Raw genomic sequence first — 19,155 nt, 5'->3', positions numbered from 1 at the left:
GTGTTCTTCATGGTGGCAGAAACCAGCAGACCTGCCCTTAGCATGGTCAGCCTTCCTCCCTGGGGAATGTATGGCCAAATTGGTAAAACACATCTGTAATCTTAGTGCTAAGCAGAGGCAGGATAATTCTGAGTTTGAGGCTAGCCTAGGCTGCATAGTGAGATGTTTTTTGGTTTTGGCTTTTTAAATAAGTTAAAAAAAAAAAAAAGCAGCTGGGGAGGAAAGGAATTATTTGGCTTATGCATTCTGGGTCACAGTCCACTGAGGGGAGAGCAAGGCACGAACTGAAGCAGAAGCCATGGAGAAATGCTCATTCTTTTTTTTTTTTTTTTTTTTTTTTTAAATGCATACAGTGTTCTGCCTGCACACCAGAAGAGGGCACCAGATCTCATTATAGATGGTTGTGAGCCATCATGTGGTGCTGGGAATTGAACTCAGGACCTCTGGAAGAGCAGCCAGTGCTCTTAGCCTCTGAGCCATCTCTCCAGCCCCGAAATGCTCACTCTTAATGGCTTGTGCAGCCTGTTTCTGCCCCATCCGTGTCTGGGTGCTTGAGAGTCAGTGACTGCTCCATCCATGTCTGGGTGCTTGTGAACCCCATTGTGTCTGGGTGCTTGTGAGTCAGTGACTGCCCCATCCGTGTCTGGGTGCTTGTGAATCAGTGACTGCCCCATCGTGTCTGGGTGCTTGTGAATCAGTGACTGCCCATCGTGTCTGGGTGCTTGTGAGTCAGTGACTGCTCCATCGTGTCTGGGTGCTTGTGAATCAGTGACTGCCCATCGTGTCTGGGTGCTTGTGAATCAGTGACTGCCCATCGTGTCTGGGTGCTTGTGAATCAGTGACTGCCCCATCCGTGTCTGGGTGCTTGTGAATTAGTGACTGCCCCATTGTGTCTGGGTGCTTTGTGAATCAGTGACTGCTCCATCCCTGTCTGGGTGCTTGTGAGTCAGTGTCTATCTCATTCATGTCTAGGTACATGTGTATGAGCTATATAAATGGATGGAGACCTGTACGTGGCCTTAAGAGTGTGTGAGCTAGGTAGATTGCTATGAATGAGAACTGGACATGGAGCTGGGGGTGGCAGACAAGGAGCAGGAGGGCTGCCATGGTGGCCCAGGTGAGCTCCACCTGTGGTCACATTTGCAGTCAGATGGTTGGGTGGACCTCATAGCATTGGGTAAGAGAAGTTAATTTTTGAGAATCTGTGGTGATTCTGTGTGTATAACGCCAAGTGACAGATAATTCTGTCCTCCTAAATCAGAAACTTCCCTGTGAGAGCTTACTCTGTAGCATTTGTCTTTTGAAGCTGTCAGGGTCCACATACCCACAACAAACTGTGGTTTGGTTTTGGAGGAGAGGGTGGCATTTGATGTTTTGTCTTTGAACAGGCATGGCGATTTGTTGTTCCTGTTTCCCTCGAGCCTTGCTGGACCTTCATCTGAAATGGAGACATCGACCTCGCTAGGGCTGAAGGCCTTTGGGGCTCCTAATGTGCTAGAAGATGAGATCGATCAGTACCTCAGCAAGCAGGATGGAAAGATTTACAGGAGCCGGGACCCACAGCTGTGAGTGGAGTCCTAATGGGTCACTACAGCAAATGCTCAAGAGCTTTGCAGTCTTAGCACTTGGGGGGCAAAAGCAGGAGGACTGGTGCAAGTTCCAGGTCGTGTGGTTTACATAGAGAGCTCAGGCTACATATGAGAGTGTTTAAACCAGTTCCCTGTTGGTGTCTGATGCAGGTGAAAACCTGCTTTCACAATATTTTGCTGCATCTGATCTGGCAACATTTTAGTGGTTGGAACTTTAAAATAGATTGCACATAAAATGTTTAGGAGTATAATCCTGGTGGAAGCGGCACACATCTTTAGTCTCATCGTTCAGGAAGCAGAGGCAGGTGATGAGTTTGAGGCCATCTTTGCTTCCAGAGTGAGTAAGTTCCAGGACAGCCAGGGAGGTTACACGGGAAACCCTGTCTTGAAAAAAACAACAAACAATATTACAGGGGTATGTGAATGAATACTAAGATTCAAAAGGTGTCTAGGGACAGGTAGGGTCTATTTTGATGTCCCCTGCCACCAACAGAGGTAGGAGTAGTAGTGTTTACCAATATAAGGGCTGGCGCTGACTTCTCAGGAGCAATAGAATGGCTACCGGTAGAATATCTAGACACTGGGTGCTAGTGTGTGCCCTCTAGATTTGCAAATCTACTTTGTACCAGGTCATGTAAAGTATTAGTGCATGTACACATTCCTTAATGTTAGACTTCTTTGCAATTCTTTTTAAAGAAACCAGTTAGGGACTGGAGAGATGGTTCAGCAGGTAAGAGTACTTAATTATTTTCTTGCAGAGGATTCAGGTTTGATTCTTAGTATCAACATGATGATTTACAGTTGTCCGGCCTCTGAGAGCACCAGGCATGTATGCAGAAACACACAAAGGCAAAACACCTATTCACATAAGATAAAATTGCAGTTAAAAAATAAAGGAGGGAAGTCAGTTAGAAACATCTGGAATTACACTCAGCGATGTGAGATTATGTGAGTTGAGGCCGTTTGTCTCTGGAGTGTGTCTTTTTTGTTTGTTTGTTTGTTTTTTGTTTTGTTTTTTTTGAGACAGGGTTTCTCTGTGTAGCTTTGGAGCCTATCCTGGCACTCACTCTGGAGACCAGGCTGGCCTTGAACTCACAGAGATCCACCTGCCTCTGTCTCCCAAGTGCTGGGATTAAAGGTGTGCGCCACCAAGGCCCAGCCGGAGTGTGTCTTTTCTAAGTGTGTCACTAAATATGATAAGGCACTGACTGACACTGGATACTGGTATTCTAAGTGCAGCCTTAGCAAGTTCAATGTAAGACGGAGTAGCAGGGGCTAGTGCCTAAAGGACACCACCTTCCATTTGTGTTTCTTCCTGGGACTCACCCTGACCTGGGCTTTACAAGGCTCCATTAGGTGTCTTTTAGAGCACGTGCTCACATGAGTGTTAACTCTGCTCTTCAGAAATAAGCCCGCCTCGTACTGATAGAGGGGGACATACAGAAGCTACCTCCTTTCTTTTTAGTTTTCTTTTTCAAGTTTTCTTTCTCTGTGCCCTCCCTGGTTGTCTGGGAACCCACGTGTAGACCAGGCTAGCCTTGAACTCACAGGGATCTGCCTGCTTCTGCCTCCTGAGTGTTGGGATTAAAGGTGTGCACCACCACATCAGGCTTAGGTAAGGCAGCACCCACCTGCTCCTTACTGAGTCTCTTGCTTGAGCCACTACTGCCTAGATAGTTGAGCTCTTTTCTGGGTTTTGGGTTTTGTTTTGTTTTTTTCTGAGACAGGGTTTCTCTGTGTAACAGTCATGGCTGTCCTGGAACTCGCTCTGTAGACCAGGCTGGCCTCGAACTCACAGAGATCCACCTGCCTCTGCCTCCCAAGTGCTGGGATTAAAGGCGTGCACCCAGCTTTTCCTTAACATTTTATTTACTGTGACTTTAAAACATTTTTATTTTTCATGCTGGAGATGGAACATCACCTCGTGTGATGTGTTCAGTTAGTGTCGTGTTAAGCAGGGCTAATGTGTCAGGTTTTCACTTTCTTTTTTCTTTTTCCTCCCCTTTCCATGTCTTCTCCTCCCCAGCCCATTCTTCCTTTCCCTCTGCCCTTTCTGAGGTAGGTTCTCCTTGGGGCCCTGTCGGCAAGACTGGCCTTGAACTTGCTTCAGTATTCTTGCCTCAGCCTCCTGAGTGCTGGGTTGCAGGTTTCTGTTCCCATGTAGTAGTTTTTCCTGATACAGATCATACTAAATAGTAACTATTACAATGGAAACATTCATCTGTGTACTGTCAACAGTAATTCTTCATTTATAGGGATGCATTTTTACCAAAGTGTGATGTACAAAAATATGGGAAGTAGCAAAAGAAAATAACGTTTGTGTCCCTGTGCTTTTCTTTTATCCTGTGCACGCTCCAGATGTCGCCATGGCCCCTTGGGGAAGTGTGTACATTGTGTCCCTCTGGAGGTGAGTGGTGCAGAAGGAGTTGTTCTTGGCTGGGCTGTTTGGATGGCTGCTGAGAGAGCTGGCTCAGCATTTCTGGTCCCTAAAGTTGAGTGTTGTGGCACAAAAATCTAGACTTATTTATGGGAGTGACCTTCTGAGGGATTGTGAATGGCTGAGGCTTGTGTTACAGATGAAGAATGTGTGTAGTTGTCTTCCTAGATAATTATTCTCTGACACATAGCTGGGCTTCTCCATTCCTGCTTGTCATGGTTTTGATTTACTGTGTCTGAGTCTTATGTCTCCAGTTGATTTGTCTGTCTGTTTCTCTCTCTCTCTCTCTCTCTCTCTCTCTCTCTCTCTCTTTCTCTCGTGTGTGTGTGTGTGTGTGTGTGTGTGTGTGTGTGTGTGTGTGTGTAAATGAGGATTGAACTCAGGGCTTTACTACTAAGCCTCAGGCCTTTTGTGACTTTGCAAGCATTTTCTTGGAACTTTTGCCTTCAACAGGAGTTAATTTTATCTAGAAAATGTAACAGAAAAAACTTGATTCTGAACTTGAACTAGTGAAGGCCCAGCTTAGCCTCCCTGAGTATGTCTGTGCTGTCTGGTCTGCCCCTACACAGTAGGATTGAAGTCTGATGTGCCTTGGCAGACCCTGACCACTCACTTCCTGTGTATTGTTGATAGCCATTTGATGAGGACTATCTGAACCACCTGGAGCCTCCCGTGAAACACATGTCCTTCCATGCCTACATCCGGAAGCTGACTGGAGGGGCTGACAAGTAAGTGGCCACTCTGGTCCCAGCACACAGACTCTTTATGAGTTTCTGATGATTTTTGTTTATACACTGGGCACAGGAATGCAGAATAAAGGAAAGCAGTGCAGAGGGCAGTAGTCCTGAATATTATCTGATCTAGAAGCAGGGGAGAGAATCTGGCACACACACAGTAAATATAGAAAATGTAATAAAACTATTATAAAGCAAAAAAGTGGAATTAACGGAGCATTCTGTGGTTGAGAAAACCAACATCACTTATACAGATCAATGGGTGGGCCCAGTACTTCCTCATTGATATCCAAAGACATTCCATCGGCAGATGGAATGAATACATTACTGTCCTGTATCCTAACTAGAGTTTTCCTAAGAAGAGGATATTATTCAAATGCGTAGATACTGGGGTAATAATGCCATCAGTCAGTGATAAAAGCTGCATGTTCTGTGGTGGCACAAGGGAGATAACAGGGATTCAGCAGTGTTCTTGAGAACCTCATGGGTTCTGAGAACTGAGAACAAAGACTGGATTTCTTTCTGTGGAAAGAGCTGTGTGGGCACTGTGAAAACGGGAGCTTGACATCAGAGTGGTTTTAGTGCACTAGCTTTCGCTCTTGCTCCCTAGGGGCACTTTGCAGTGGGTTTAAGCTGTCTCCTGCCTGAATCTGCACTGTTGTCCTGTTAACTCTGTCTCTTGTCTCCTCCCTCAGAGGGAAGTTTGTTGCCCTGGAGAACATCAGCTGCAAGATTAAGTCAGGGTGTGAGGGGCACCTCCCGTGGCCGAACGGCATCTGCACCAAATGCCAGCCCAGTGCCATCACGCTCAACAGACAGGTGAGGCTGCCCGTGTCCCTGAGGCTTCTTTTTATGACTAACAAATAGACACTTTCTTGGTGGCAAATTCTCTGGTGTTTCAGCCGTCCATCCGTCTGTCTACCCATCCATCCATCTGTTTATTTATATTTTTTAGTTGCATGTTTTGTGTTTTCTTGTTTCTTTTTGAGACAGTTTTCTCTGTGTAGCTCTGGCTGCCCTGGAACTTACTCTGTAGACCAGGCTGGCCTTGAACTTGGAGATCGACCTGCCTCTGCCTCCCAAGTGCTGGGATTAAAGGGGTGCGCCACCATGCCTGGCATTAGTTTCATGTACATTGTATGCCTGTGTAGGTGTGTGCATGTACCTGAATAGGACAGAAGAGGGCGTTAGGTCCCCTGGAATTAAAGTTACGGGGAGTTTTAAGCTTCTTGCTGTGGGTGCTAGGAACAGAACTTGGATGCTCTGGAAGGGCAGCAAGTACTCCATCCAGCCCCTGTCCTGTTTTTAGATCTAACCATCTACCTTTCAGTGGCAGTCATAAGTGAAAGGTAAGTTTCCAGTGCTTGCAGGTGTGGAGCTTAGAGTTTTGATTCCATTTGGTTGGCTTGTGCAGAGGATGGATTTTCTTTAAAAATATTATTTTTATTTCCTGTATTGAGTATATTTGCCTGCACATGTGTATATTGTGTGCATACAGCCATGAGACGATGTTGGAAGTCCCAGAACTGGAGTTACAGGCTGTGAACTGAACCTCTGGTTCTCTGATAGAGAAGCCAGTGCTCTTAACCCCTGAGCCATCATTTCTTCAGGCCCCCTGTCGGCAGAGGTTCTCTGTCCTGCAGCTGCTCTCAAATAATCACAGTGAGGCTTACATTAATTTAATTACAAATGCTCGGCTATTAGCTCAGTTTTATTATTAACTCTTAGATTTAAGTTAACCTATATGCCTTATTTACACTCTGCCATGTGGTGGTACCTTCATTAGCATGGCAGTTCATCTCCTGCTCCCTCTGCATCTGGCTGGTGACTCTGGGCTCCATCTTTCTTCTTCCAGAGTCTTTTGGGTCAGACTGTCCCACCTATGTTTCTGCCTGGCTACCAGCCTGCCAGCTCTTTATGAGTCAATGAGAGTGGTACACACTCACAGTGTGCAGATGAGTATTCCACTGAAGTCCCTCCTCCTTTTAAATTTATTGTAGTGATGTTGTTTGTTTGGGGAGGTGGGGTTTTCTTAGGTTTTCAAGTGCTCAGTGGTTATGACTTTGCCTTTAAGAACATTTTACATGGGAGCTGGTAGAACAGCGTCAGACATCTGTTCAGAGATAGATGAAGTCCTTCCCTGTTCCCCTGATCTCTAAAGAATAAAGCAATTTGCCCTCCCTCCCTCCCTCCCTCCCTCCCTCCCCCCCACCGCTCTCCTCTCCTCTCTCCTCTATCCTGTGATTTAGAAACAGTCTCCAGCTGTCTCCTTTAGTCCAGGTTGGCCTCAGTCCTCTTCCAGCATCAGCATCTGGAGTGCTGGGATTGGTAATGTTTGAACCACCATGCCTGGTCAGAATAGGTTCTTGAATTTGGGTTTTGTTTGTTGTTTCCAGGGGCTTAAACTCGAGTGTACATGCTAGACAAGTCCATGATCTGCCACTAGCCACATCTTTGAGCTACACCCGAGCCTGTTTACCATTTTGGCTCCACGCTGAAATGTAAACAAATGGCTCTGGGCTGTGGCTCAGAGGTTAGAGCACTTCCTGCTCTCTCAGAGGTTGGAGCATTTCCTGCTCTTGCACAAGTCCCAGGTTTGGTTCCCAGCATACCCATGCTATCTCACAGCTGTCTAACCATAGTCTGAGACCTCCAACGGCACCATGCTTGTGGGTGGTGCTGACACATGCATACAAGCAGAGCATTCCTGTACATAAGAAACAAAACTAAATCTTAAAAAAAAGAAAAAAAGGTAATGTTTTCAGTAGATTTTTTTTCTTGAAAAAAATAATAGTTTCTGTTGGAATATTTTGACTTAAGCCTACTTTTGTTAATTCTACAGAAATACAGACATGTGGACAATATTATGTTTGAGAATCACACTGTTGCTGACCGCTTCCTTGACTTCTGGAGAAAGACAGGAAATCAGCATTTCGGATATTTGTATGGACGGTACACAGAACACAAGGACATTCCCCTTGGCATCAGGGCTGAAGTGGCTGCCATCTATGAGCCTCCTCAGGTACCCGATTGCAGGAGCTACTGTGTGTGAACGTCTGGGGTTCTTTTTCTTTTTTTGAGGGGGGGATTCAAGACAGGGTTTGGAAAATCTGCTTGTCTCTGCTTCCGAGTGCTGGGATTAAAGGCATGCGCCACCAACGCCCAGCTATAGACGTCTTTTTATCATGTCTTGTTTACAAAGCAGTGGTCAGTGGTAACTGAGACCCCTCAGAGACCTACCAGAGTGCCACTGTGAGCACAGAGTCTCAGCTCAGTTTTGTAGTCTCTGTCGTGGAGAGTGTAGCAGTTGTATTAAAAACATACTTAAGCTCAGTGTAGTTGTTCATCCCTTAGAACAGGCACCAGGGAAAGCTGATGGAGTTTAAGGCCAGCCCGTGCTGCATAGTGACTCTGTGTCCAGTCCAGGTTAAAAGGTGAGACACTGTTTTAAACAGAGAAAAGTCAGGGTACGGTAACCAGTACCACTGACCCTACTGTTGAAGAGGGAGAGGCAAGAGGTGGCTGCAGTCATCCTCCCCTCCCTCTGAGGCAGGGTTTCTCTGAGTATCAGCCCTGGCTGCCTGGAAGGCCTCAAATTTGGAGATTCACCTTCCTCTGCCTCCGGAGCACTGGGATTAAAGGCATGGGCCACTACCACCCGGTTGTCAGCTGTCATTTTCAGGTCAGCCTAGTCTGCAGTGATTTTGAGGCTAGACACAACTACGTAACCAAAGGCTATCTCAAAAGAACCCCAACCCCCCCCAGAAATAAGAAAAACCAAACCATCAACTATATATACATACTTTGGGGGCAAGAACAGAAACTTTTGGCTTTTATTTTTTTATTTTATTTTATTTATTTATTTATTTTTTTGGTTTTTGTTTTTTTTTGTTTTTTTTTTCGAGACAGTGTTTCTCTGTATTGCTTTGGAGCCTGTCCTGGAGCTCTGGCTGGCTTCCAACTCACAGATGCTCCTGCCTCTGCCTCCCCCCCCCCCCAACTGCTGGGGCTAAAGGCGTGCACCACCACTGCCCGGCATTCCTGTAATTCTTTTTGTTTGTTTGTTTCCAAGGAAGGGTTTCTCTGTGTAGCCCTGGGTGTCCTGGAACTTGCTCTGTAGACCTTGATGGTTCTGAACTCAGAAATTCTCCTGCCTCTGCCTCCTGAGTGCTGGGATTAAATTTATGTACCACCACCACCTGGCTTCCTATAAATTTTTTACAGTTATTTTGTGTGTACACAGTGGAGGTCAGAAGACGGCTTTTGGGAGTCATTTATCTCTTACTATAATATGAGTTCTGGGGATAAACTCAGGTCATCAGACTTGGCAGCTCTCAACTTGTTGAGCCACCTAAACTGTTAGGTCGCACGTGAGCCAGCCACAGCAGAGCCTATCAAATGCTCAAGCTGAGCATTCCACCTCCTACTGAGCATGTCACAATTTGGGGTGTCCATTTCTGTTGTTAGATTGTCCCTCTGGCTCAGTGTCTTTGTCTGTAGGACCAAGTGCCACCTCTACAGTAGGGCACGGTGCACCAAAGCAGTTGTGGGTGTCTGCCAACCATGCTGTCTGGAGCAGAGTTACCTATTCCCAGGAGTTCCGGAAGCAGCCTGCCTTGGGCCCATTTATGTTTGTAGCTGTAGCTCTCTCCAGCAGGGTTGGAGCTGGTAGGTGCAGGTGGAAGTTGTAGCAGCTCTGCTCTTGAATTGTGTCTTCTCACTGTTTTCTAACTATGGTTCCTCACAGATTGGTACACAGAACAGCCTGGAGCTTCTGGAAGATCCGAAAGCTGAGGTGGTTGATGAGATTGCTGCCAAACTTGGCCTGAGGAAGGTATGAGTCCTCTGCCAGCCAGGTGGCCTTTGGGCCCCTGGGCTCCATTCTGGGGAAATCCACAGGTGGAGTGGCTAAGTATGGTCTGATGAAACCCCTAGGTGACAAGATCAAGTGTAGGCTCAACCCCTCTGCACCCTCATTTGTATTCATTACTGCAAATAGCTTTGATGGTTCTGCGACTTAGAGTGAGGTGTGAACACTTTTCTGAAGTATAAATGCAAAGGTGAGCATTATGGCACATGTGTGTCAACCCTGTCATCAGCCCCACCCCCCTAGCACTCTGCTGGCTGAGGCAGGATGATCAAGAGTTCAAGGCTAACCCGGTGCATGGATCAAGACTCTTAGTTATAAAACCCAAATAAAAGGTTTGAAGACACAGCTTTTCAACTTGCCAGTCACAGTGCCTGAGGACAGTTGCCACACTGTGCACTATAGGAATACGCACTCATGTGGCTTGCTTCACTTTCTGTCCTGGTACCCTTCCTGCACCAGCCCTGGATTTCCTGTGTATAGTGTAGGTCACTGAACCGGCGTTTTTGTGGTCCCTGGTATAGTTAGTAGATAGAAAGTCGTTTTAGTCCATGCTGTAGCTTGTTTTACACCTTTGATGAGGGTCCTAGGAATGGTGGGTTGTGCCTTTTTGTTTTGTAGCTCACAGTGGTCTCAAATGAAATCCTCCTGCCTCAGCCTCCCACTCAGGGGCTACAGATGCCTGCTGCCATCCCTGGCTTGTTAGGGTTTACAGACTCACTGAATTCTGAATTTGAACACATGGGGAAGTTGAGTTCAGTATTAGTAGCCAAGTAAGTTTTGCCCTTATCTATGCGGGTTGCTTTATCTTAACCTCTCTCTAGGTGGGCAGGAAACTCAGCAACATGACTGAGAAAGTCTACATCATAGTTTTACCTTGTTAAGGCAAAATACCCTACACATTCTGGAGCCAGCACCTCAATGCCAGGTCGTAGTTTAATGCAAATTCTCGAAAGACTGTCCCTGGCTGGTTTCATCATAATATAAAGTCTGAAGTAACTTAAGTTACTTTCTCCAAACCCAAGTTCCTTGACAGGCTCTTTACTCACCCTGCTTTGGACTGTGCCAATTAAGTGGATCCTCAGTGTTTGCTTTCTCTGATCCCATCCTTTTTGGTTTGTGCTCATCTGAGCATCGTTACAACAGTAGTGATCCATAGTGTACCAGTCCTATGTGTGCAGAGTGGTTTGAAGCTGGGGGCTGCTGGAGAGGGTGGTGGCCATCTGTCAATTTTCCCAAGGATGCAAGTGGATACTTTGCTGTCCTCTAGCTCCAATCTGATGGGCTCTCACTGTCTTCTGACTCTGGAGGCTGGGGTAAGCATAGGTGATAGAGCATGCAGACTTTTTCACTCGGACATTCAGGCTGCACAATACCTGAATTGTGAGATTGGCCTTTAGGAGCCCCTGATGCAGCTTTAGACTTTGTGCTGCCTGGTAAGCCGAAACCTCTGCTGTAGAACCCTTTCATCTTAGCTGCCTCTCTCCAGGGATCTGTTTCTTCCTTGTAGAAGACCTACCCCAGAAAACCTTACTGTTTGCTTCTTGTCTGTCTTCTTTTTGGAGCATAAACTCCTTCTTGCCATGTCCTGCTGGTCTCATTCACAAAATGCTCTGACTTCTAACAAAGTGGGTTTGAGTGGTCCTAAGCAGAGACTGTGTGATGGATGCATGTTTGTCATGGCAGCACCAGAGGAAGGAGCCAGTTTCTCCCTGGCAGCAGAGTCAAAGAACTGTGTGTGCTCCCAGTTTTACCTGGCTCAGGAGCCAGAAGGGTTGTCTGAAGGGCACTGCTTTTATGCTCCCAGGACAGAAGCCATCTGTTGTATGGAGATACTCAAAAGATGCTTTCCTTTTCCATTAAGGTTGGATGGATATTCACGGACCTTGTCTCAGAAGATACCCGAAAGGGTACTGTCCGATACAGTCGGAATAAGGTGAGATGGAGACAGGAATGTTGCTTGGCCTGAAACCTCATTAAGGTAGTGCTGACTTGGGTCTCTCGGTCTCTGCACAGCTTGCAAATAACTTTGAAGACAATCTTCTTAGTTAAGGCTCAGCCTGTTGATTCCAGCCCACCACAAATGCCCCTCACCCTTACTTGTAGCTCTGTGGGAGTGGTTGCCCAGGGCCTTCTGCCCTCCGAGTTTGGGTGGTTTTAATATGAGTCCCATATGGCTAGGAAGTACAGGTCTTTGTCTCAGTGTTTTGCCTCAGGTATTTTTGAGGTGCTGTAGCTTAGCTCTATTTTTTTGTAACAAGGATCTTAGTATGTAGCGTTGATTGGCTTGAAACTCACTGTATAGACGAAGCCGTCATCAAACTCAGAGTTCAACTCTCCTTTGCTTACCAAGTGCTGGCATTAGAAGCTCTTCCTTGTGTTTTTTGTTTTGTTTTGTTTTTTGAAATTTTATTTATTCTGCAGGTGTGCCATGGCACACCTGGGGAACTCTGAGGACGGCTTGTAATTGTTTCTCTCCTTTTATGATGGGGGGCCTGGGGATTGAACTCAGGTCAGTCAGCCTTGGTGGCAAGCATCTTTGCCTACTGAGTCATCTTGCTGTCCCAGCTCTTAATATTTTCTGCAAAAGAATTAGAAGCTTGCTTTGACACATGCTGTAAAATTTGATATCCTGCCTCTCTTGGCTTAGGACACCTATTTCCTGAGTTCAGAAGAATGCATCACTGCAGGAGACTTTCAAAACAAGCACCCCAACATTTGCCGGCTCTCTCCCGATGGTCATTTTGGATCCAAGTTTGTTACTGCAGTGGCCACAGGTATAAATGGGGCAGAGTAATGCCAGAGGTACTCTGCCTGCTAATGTTTGCTCTTCTTTGCAGCAGCCTCTCATCCTTAGCTCCTTAGTGGACTTAGTGGGGGCATAGAATCTTCCTTTTGTTTTATGGCAAAAATTCTGAGTGTAGGCATCATCTGTGGGACTGGGGCCAAGTCAGGCCTTCTCCAGGGCCATCCTCAGGCCTCTCATCACAAGTCTAGGGTGATTCTTGCTTTTGGACATGCACCCCTTTTCAGCAACTAGAAATGACTGTGCAAGAAGAGAGACTCCTGCATTATTCATGAAAATGATTAATGCCCACTTTACATTATGAATGGGAATGTGCCTGCCATTCTAAAAAAGTTCATGAAGTTCTTTAGGGAGTGGTATGTATTAGATAATACATGTCTTATACATTATAAATGTATAGTAGGTTGTAGCCTATACAAGCGTGCACCAGGTCTTTGATCACATTCCTAGCAAAAGTGAAACATAGGGCATAGAATTGAAAGGTGTTGGGGTTTGGAAATTGGAGAAACAAAATGTAAGCATGTGACCCACTTAGCTAGATTTTAAAGGAAGCACTGATTCTGACTTTGAAGTTCTCATCTCTCCAAGGAGCCAACAGTCCTCTTGTCTAAGTGACCTACTTTCTGGCTCTTAGAATACCCCTACGAGTTCACACTGCATAAGTGCAGGGGCCTAGATCCCGTCTCTGCTGCTGTTAGGTTATTGTTTTAAGAGACTGTCACATTGCCAGGGTTTTTAAGCCTTGCTAAATGGTAGCAAGCTTGCCTTTCCTATGGCCTGTTTAGATTGACAAGCATCTTTTATTTATTTATTTATTTATTTATTTATTTATTTATTTTGAGTGAACACCTCTTGAAGAGTGAGAGGTAACTGGTGGCATCTTTGTTATGTTGATAATAGAGGAATGTTAATTATTGCACATTTGGATTGGTGACGTAATTTTGTAAATTGTTGCTAGAGTTGAGTGCTGAAGGCAGTGAGTGGAGACTCTGGCTGGGATTAAGAAAGTCCTTTCCTATGGGCAGGTAAGGCAGAGGACACTGACACAGTGGCCGGTGTCGGGCTGCTTTATGGTCTGGGCACACTAAGGCAGAACAGATCCGACATACCTGTGTCCTGATGGTTAGGGTGATGGCCTCCTTCATGCTTTCTCTTGCTCAAGCCAAGCTGTGTGCCCCTTCTTCACAGTTTTGTGGTCCTGGAGTCCTCAGTGGGTTTTATAGGCGCGCGCGTGTGTGTGTGTGTGTGTGTGTGTGTGTGTGTGTGTGTGTGTGTGTGTGTGTGTGTGTGTTGTTTATGGTGGTTTATAACGTAACTTCAATTCTAATCTTGGGTCATAGTAGACAAAAGGGGGCTTGCCTACATGAATGGGTAGGGAGTGGGGATATGGAGCAGTTCTTATTGTTTGTGAAGCCTCTGTATCTGGCAAGGTGCCTGGCATCTTCAACATCCCACAAAAGCTGGCAGTGCCCCTCATTGAGACAGCTAGAAACACCTTCAGAGACTTCCAGAACTGTCTCCTTCACTGAGAATAGCTGTTTTGGGCATCTGTGGGCTCCCATAGTAATCTATCCCAACCTTCTTAATTACTGTTTCTATGGGGAAATTGTCCCATGGGCCAAAACAACTGGCACATTTTTGGAATTTTTAAGTAGTTTACATCTTGGAGACTGCCACCTTCGATTACTGAGTCACATGCTTGTTGGGAGTTTGGAAATAAGATCATCCATGAAATTTTTGCTTCCAGAATTGGCTCTTAAAGGTTCTGGAACTATGAGGTAATGACTGACCTTGTTTGCAATAGTTCTGTAGTCAGTCTGCTTTCTTGATTGTTGACTCTTCCCTTTTGGTGCTTGTTCTCATCATCTTCCATATTGGGCACTGGCTGAAGAATGGCTGTGTGCAGTGTGGCAGATCCTAACCTAAGCTCTTAGTTACCACAGTTTGGACACTGGTTTTCTTTCAATTTATTTTTATTTTATATGCATTGGTGTTTTGCCTGATATATGTCTGTGTGAGACTGTAAGATCTTGGAGTGAGAGTGTTAGCTGCCATGTGGGTGCTGGAAATTGAACCCAGGTCTTCTGGAAGAGCATTCAGTGCTCTTAACCTCTGAGTCATCTCTCCAGCCGGGACACTGTACTCCTTCTCCTGTGGTTAGGGTCTTTTCGCCAAGGGCAAGTGGAGACCCTGTAGAGGTCCTGGGAAATACCTGCTATAGTCCCATCTCCCTCTCTGGAGAGGAAGTTGTGAGCCTGAATGTTTACAGATATATCCTAGGAGATGATGCCTCTTGTGCTGGGCTGGCCCTTCTGCAGGCTGAGCTCAGGTACCGTCTGGTAACTAAGGCCTAGCCCCTTGCCTTTGCCTACAGGTTTTCCTGACCCCGCTGTGATTTTCCACAGCTTTTGTGGCTTAGATGTATAGTGGTTTGCTCAAGTACATGCCACTCTATGTGTGAGGTCTTCATTGTTGGTTACATGTTTGGCTCCTGGGCTGTAAACATGACTTTCTGAAGGCCTCAGATTCAAGGCGGCTAGCTCAGTTCTTTTTGTCATTGTCACTCTCCAGCATGTGCCCAATTTTGTGTGTGGACTTCCTAGCAGGTGCTCTGCATAGGGAGTGAGAGTTAACCTGCGCAGCCTTCGTGAGCTTTCCTAAAAGACAAGTAAACCATGTGTGTGATGGGGTTCTCCTCCATTTGGGAAAGGAGTATGTGTAGCTCAAGGAGTAGCTCAACTTTCTTGCTGAGACTACCTGTGTGGCCCGCTCTTGCTCCCCAGCCCTTCCCCTTCCTGTGTGACGTTGGAGAATGAACCTAGGGCCTCAAGCTTGCTGGATCTGCTTACTGAGCTCTTTTTAGGGTGGGGTGGGGTGGGGAGGGGAGTATCTCATGAGGTCCAGGCTAGCCTTAAACTCCAGATCCTCTTGTCTCCACCTTACAAGTGCTGGAATTAGAAACATGGATCACCATGCCTGGTTTCTGGTGCTTTTTTTTTTTTTCTTTTTTTTTTTTTTAAATCTTATATTTATAGATACTATTTACCATTCTCTTTCCACTAAAATTTTCATTTCCTAATGACCTGTCACACTTAAATGATTGGTCTGAAAACCATGCCCAGTTTACAGTACCCTGATAGTAAGTAGTTGTACATATGATGGCTTTCCTGGATTCCTCCAACTTTGGTCTCTGCATTCTAAGCCATTGAGCTCAAATCTGGTGCCTTGTGTCTGCTGTCAGATACACCCAGCTGAGTCTGGGTGGCTGATGATATGTAACGCTGATCTGCATTAGAACCAAAGAGAAAGTGCTAGGCTCTGAACGGGACGTTGGGAACTGACTGGTTCACGAAGCACTCTGCAGTCAGCTGTAGTTGGCCTTCTCTATGTGATGGTGAGTCGCTCAAGGGTCACCTTGTCCTTGGTTTTCTGACGGTGTTTCTCCGGTCTGGGTCAGATGTATTTGAAAAAAACATGGACTGAATCTCTTTCCTGAGTTGTAGCTGTTTTTAAACTGAAATAGAGATGGATTTTTCTTTTTTTTCTTTTTTTTTTTTTTTTTTTGGTTTTTTGAGACAGGGTTTCTCTGTGTAGCTTTGGAGCCTATCCTGGCACTCGCTCTGGAGACCAGACTGGCCTCGAACTCACAGAGATCCGCCTGCCTCTGCCTCCTGAGTGCCGGGATTAAAGGGCTGGGATTAAAGGCATGCGCCACCAATGCCTGAAAGACAGGATTTTTTAAATCTCTGGCACTGTAAAAGAACAGTGGACACAAGCTGTCCTTTTGTGTAGCTCTGATTCTTGGGTCACACCTACCCATGCTACACTTGTGCTATCCTCATCCTCCTAATTTCAGGACTCCAGGGTAACTGGCTGGATGGCTGTCTCTGAAATAGCCATTTTTACTATCTTTGTCCTTAATTTAATAGTTTCTTAAAAGCAAATTCACATTTTATTACAATTATTATATTATAGTGATAGTTTCACAGCTGTAATTTTGTTAGTTTTTGTTTATTTTGTGTGTGTGTGCCTTTTGTGTTTGTGGGTAGACATGTGCCATAGCATGTGTGCTATGGGATGCATGCAGAGATTGGAGGGCACCTTGCAGGAGTCATTTCTTCTGTCATGTGGATTCTACTCAAGCAGACAATAGGTGCCTTTAGTCCCTGTCTCTCCAGCCACCCTTAATGTTGTCTTTATGGATGGTGCTCGGGAAAGGGGATGTGCTATAGGGCAGTCAGTGTGTGGATCATTAGTGTGGGGACTGTGAAGAGACTGTTGGGGTGCACATTACTCTAGGTTTGAGTAGCATCCAAGCGTTCACAGTATGGTATGCCTGGGGCACTGCCTTGATACGACCACATAAGTTTCTGTAATCTGGAGAATGCTGCATGTATGATCTGTGTGCTAGAACCAGTTTTCTTTTTTTATTTGAAAGGGAGGGAGGGAGGGGGGGGGAGGGAGGGAGGGAGGGAGGGAGGGAGGGAGGGAGGGAGGGAGGGAGGAGGGGAGACGTTGTGGTGAAGCCAAAGCTGGCCTTAAACTTGCTATGTAGCTGAGGATGACCTTGAAGTTCTGATCCTCCTGCCTCCACCTCCCAAGTGCTGGGATTACAGACATTCACCACTATGCCTGGTTTATGCCAGAGATTGAACCTAGGGCTTCATGTATGCAAGACGAGAGTTCTGCAGCCAGCCACGTGTATGTAGTTTCTGTGTTGTTACCTCCATATGCAAGACAAGAGCTCTGCAGCCCTGCCCGTGTATGTTGTTTCTGTGTTGTTACCTCCATATGCAAGACAAGAGCACTGCAGCCCAGCCACGTGTATATAATTTCTGTGTTGTTACCTCCATATGCAAGACAAGAGCACTGCAGCCCAGCCACGTGTATATAATTTCTGTGTTGTTGCCTCCATATGCAAGACAAGAACTCTGCAGCCCAGCCCGTGTATGTAGTTTCTGTGTTGTTACCTCCACACCTGTACTTTCCGCCTTCCTTGCCTCCAAATGAATCTGCTCTCATTCTAATCCTCTTCACTCAGGTGATGGTGCTCGTGGGACCCTGGACAGTGTCTGCCTTTATTCTTCCATGTTCCAAACTGATAGTCTATGTGCTTTAAGGGCAGTAAGCACCCACAGAGCTCTGACCATTGACTGTGGAGGAGTGCACAGTTTCGAAAGCCTCGTGCTCTGCCATACCCCAGATTGCCCAACAGTCTTGTCTGTTTGTGTCCTGCCAGTTGCAGCATAGGTGACATGAGTTGCTTCTGATCACCCTTTGGCAGATATTCTTAGAAGGTTTTTCTCTTACAGGTGGTCCAGACAACCAGGTTCACTTTGAAGGGTACCAGGTATCTAATCAGTGCATGGCACTGGTCCGAGATGAGTGTCTTCTACCTTGTAAGGATGCTCCTGAGCTCGGCTATGCCAAGGAGTCCAGCAGTGAGCAGTATGTTCCTGATGTATTTTATAAGGTAAAATACAGGAGAACAAAAACTATTAACTATGTCTAGGATAATGTGACTCTGTCTTGGATGAGTGTGACCTGTGTGTCAGCCATTGTGGTGTGGAGCCCAGCTTATTGGTCAAAGCATCTGTCACGTTTCTGGGGCTTATTGTTACCTACTCAGGCTTTGATGGCCTTTTGTGGCATATCCAGAAAAGGAACCAGACATATTTATTTGGCTTGGGCATGTTATACCAAATCTGACCATTGCTGCCCACTTTTGCTTTGTAAAAATGAGAGCCATTTGGATTGTTGTTAGAATTCTGCCTGCTGTAGCTACTCCATGTTTTGTTGTAACGATTCCAGGTAAAAGAACAAATAGCAGTAGGAAGGAGACATTGAATCAGAGGCTTGCAGACAGTCAGCAGAGACTGACTGAGGAGCCCTCTGAGTGCAGGCTGCTGGAGGTCCCCATCGGAAGTCCTGTATCTTTGCAGAGCAGAGTCTTCCTTAAGTGAGGCTCCCAAGTCAAAGGACAAATGGCAATGGAGACAATATCAGCTCAGGTTTTTACAGCATCAGTAGGAACCAGCGGGGGTGTTGATGCTGGAGCTGTCTCCCCGAGGCTGAACTTGGCAGTTTTTCCTTCCCGCTCCAGGCACTTTGGTGTTTTGGGATTAGCATCAGTGAACTCCTGGAAGTGGTTGACTTGTAGCTTTTAACGGTTTGTTTTCTTCTCCCTGTCACAAAGGTGGGTGGGGGGGCAACACATCCCCAGACAAAAGTCTTTGAAAATACTTTGAGGCAACGTGTCTGGCTCTGAAATGGGGTGGGGGCAACCCCATCTCCAAAGCCAGCTTTCCAGTGAGCTCAAATTTCAGTTTACCAGTGTAATGCACATTATAGCTTGATGGCATAAGGTGGTTTCTGTTCCGATGTCCTTATCTGCAGTCATCTGTCGAGTTTGGACTGACCTTTCTCTTGAGGCTGGTGTTGCCCCTGGTTACTTTTGGTTCCTTGTGTCCAGTCTTTTTTTGTTTCTTGAAACAGGGTTTTTCTGTGTAGCCCTGGCTGTCCTGGAACTCACGTAGACCAGGCTGGCCTCAAACTCACATAGATCCCTTGCCTCTGCCTTCTGAGTGCTGGGATTAAAGGTGTGTGCCATCACTGCCCGACTTGTGTCCAGTTGGAATTGCCTGTGTGCTCTCTTAGACCACACAGGACCGTCCCTCCTTACAGGGTGAGCATTTGTTGTCATGTTCCCTACCTTGTTTGCT

At 46.1% G+C, this 19,155-nt stretch overlaps 1 protein-coding gene across 2 annotated transcripts in view; it reads left to right on the top strand.

Moving 5' to 3' along the window:
- Nploc4 (NPL4 homolog, ubiquitin recognition factor) overlaps positions 1-19,155 on the top strand; it is a 55,344-nt gene that overhangs the window by 11,503 nt on the left and 24,686 nt on the right. For both annotated transcript variants that reach the window (XM_035447191.1, XM_027425417.2), the window contains exons 4-12: positions 1,389-1,565; positions 3,948-3,996; positions 4,660-4,754; positions 5,456-5,579; positions 7,603-7,782; positions 9,508-9,594; positions 11,492-11,563; positions 12,278-12,404; positions 17,746-17,906. In XM_035447191.1, coding sequence (XP_035303082.1) covers positions 1,389-1,565; positions 3,948-3,996; positions 4,660-4,754; positions 5,456-5,579; positions 7,603-7,782; positions 9,508-9,594; positions 11,492-11,563; positions 12,278-12,404; positions 17,746-17,906 — 1,072 coding nt within the window. The remainder of the gene's footprint in view (positions 1-1,388; positions 1,566-3,947; positions 3,997-4,659; positions 4,755-5,455; positions 5,580-7,602; positions 7,783-9,507; positions 9,595-11,491; positions 11,564-12,277; positions 12,405-17,745; positions 17,907-19,155) is intronic.

The sequence above is a fragment of the Cricetulus griseus genome, chromosome 7, assembly GCF_003668045.3.
Source record: "Cricetulus griseus strain 17A/GY chromosome 7, alternate assembly CriGri-PICRH-1.0, whole genome shotgun sequence".
In the NCBI taxonomy this organism is placed as follows: Eukaryota; Metazoa; Chordata; class Mammalia; order Rodentia; family Cricetidae; genus Cricetulus; species Cricetulus griseus.
Note: the sequence above shows the minus strand (reverse complement) of the source record. Positions and strands in the feature narration are given on the sequence as shown.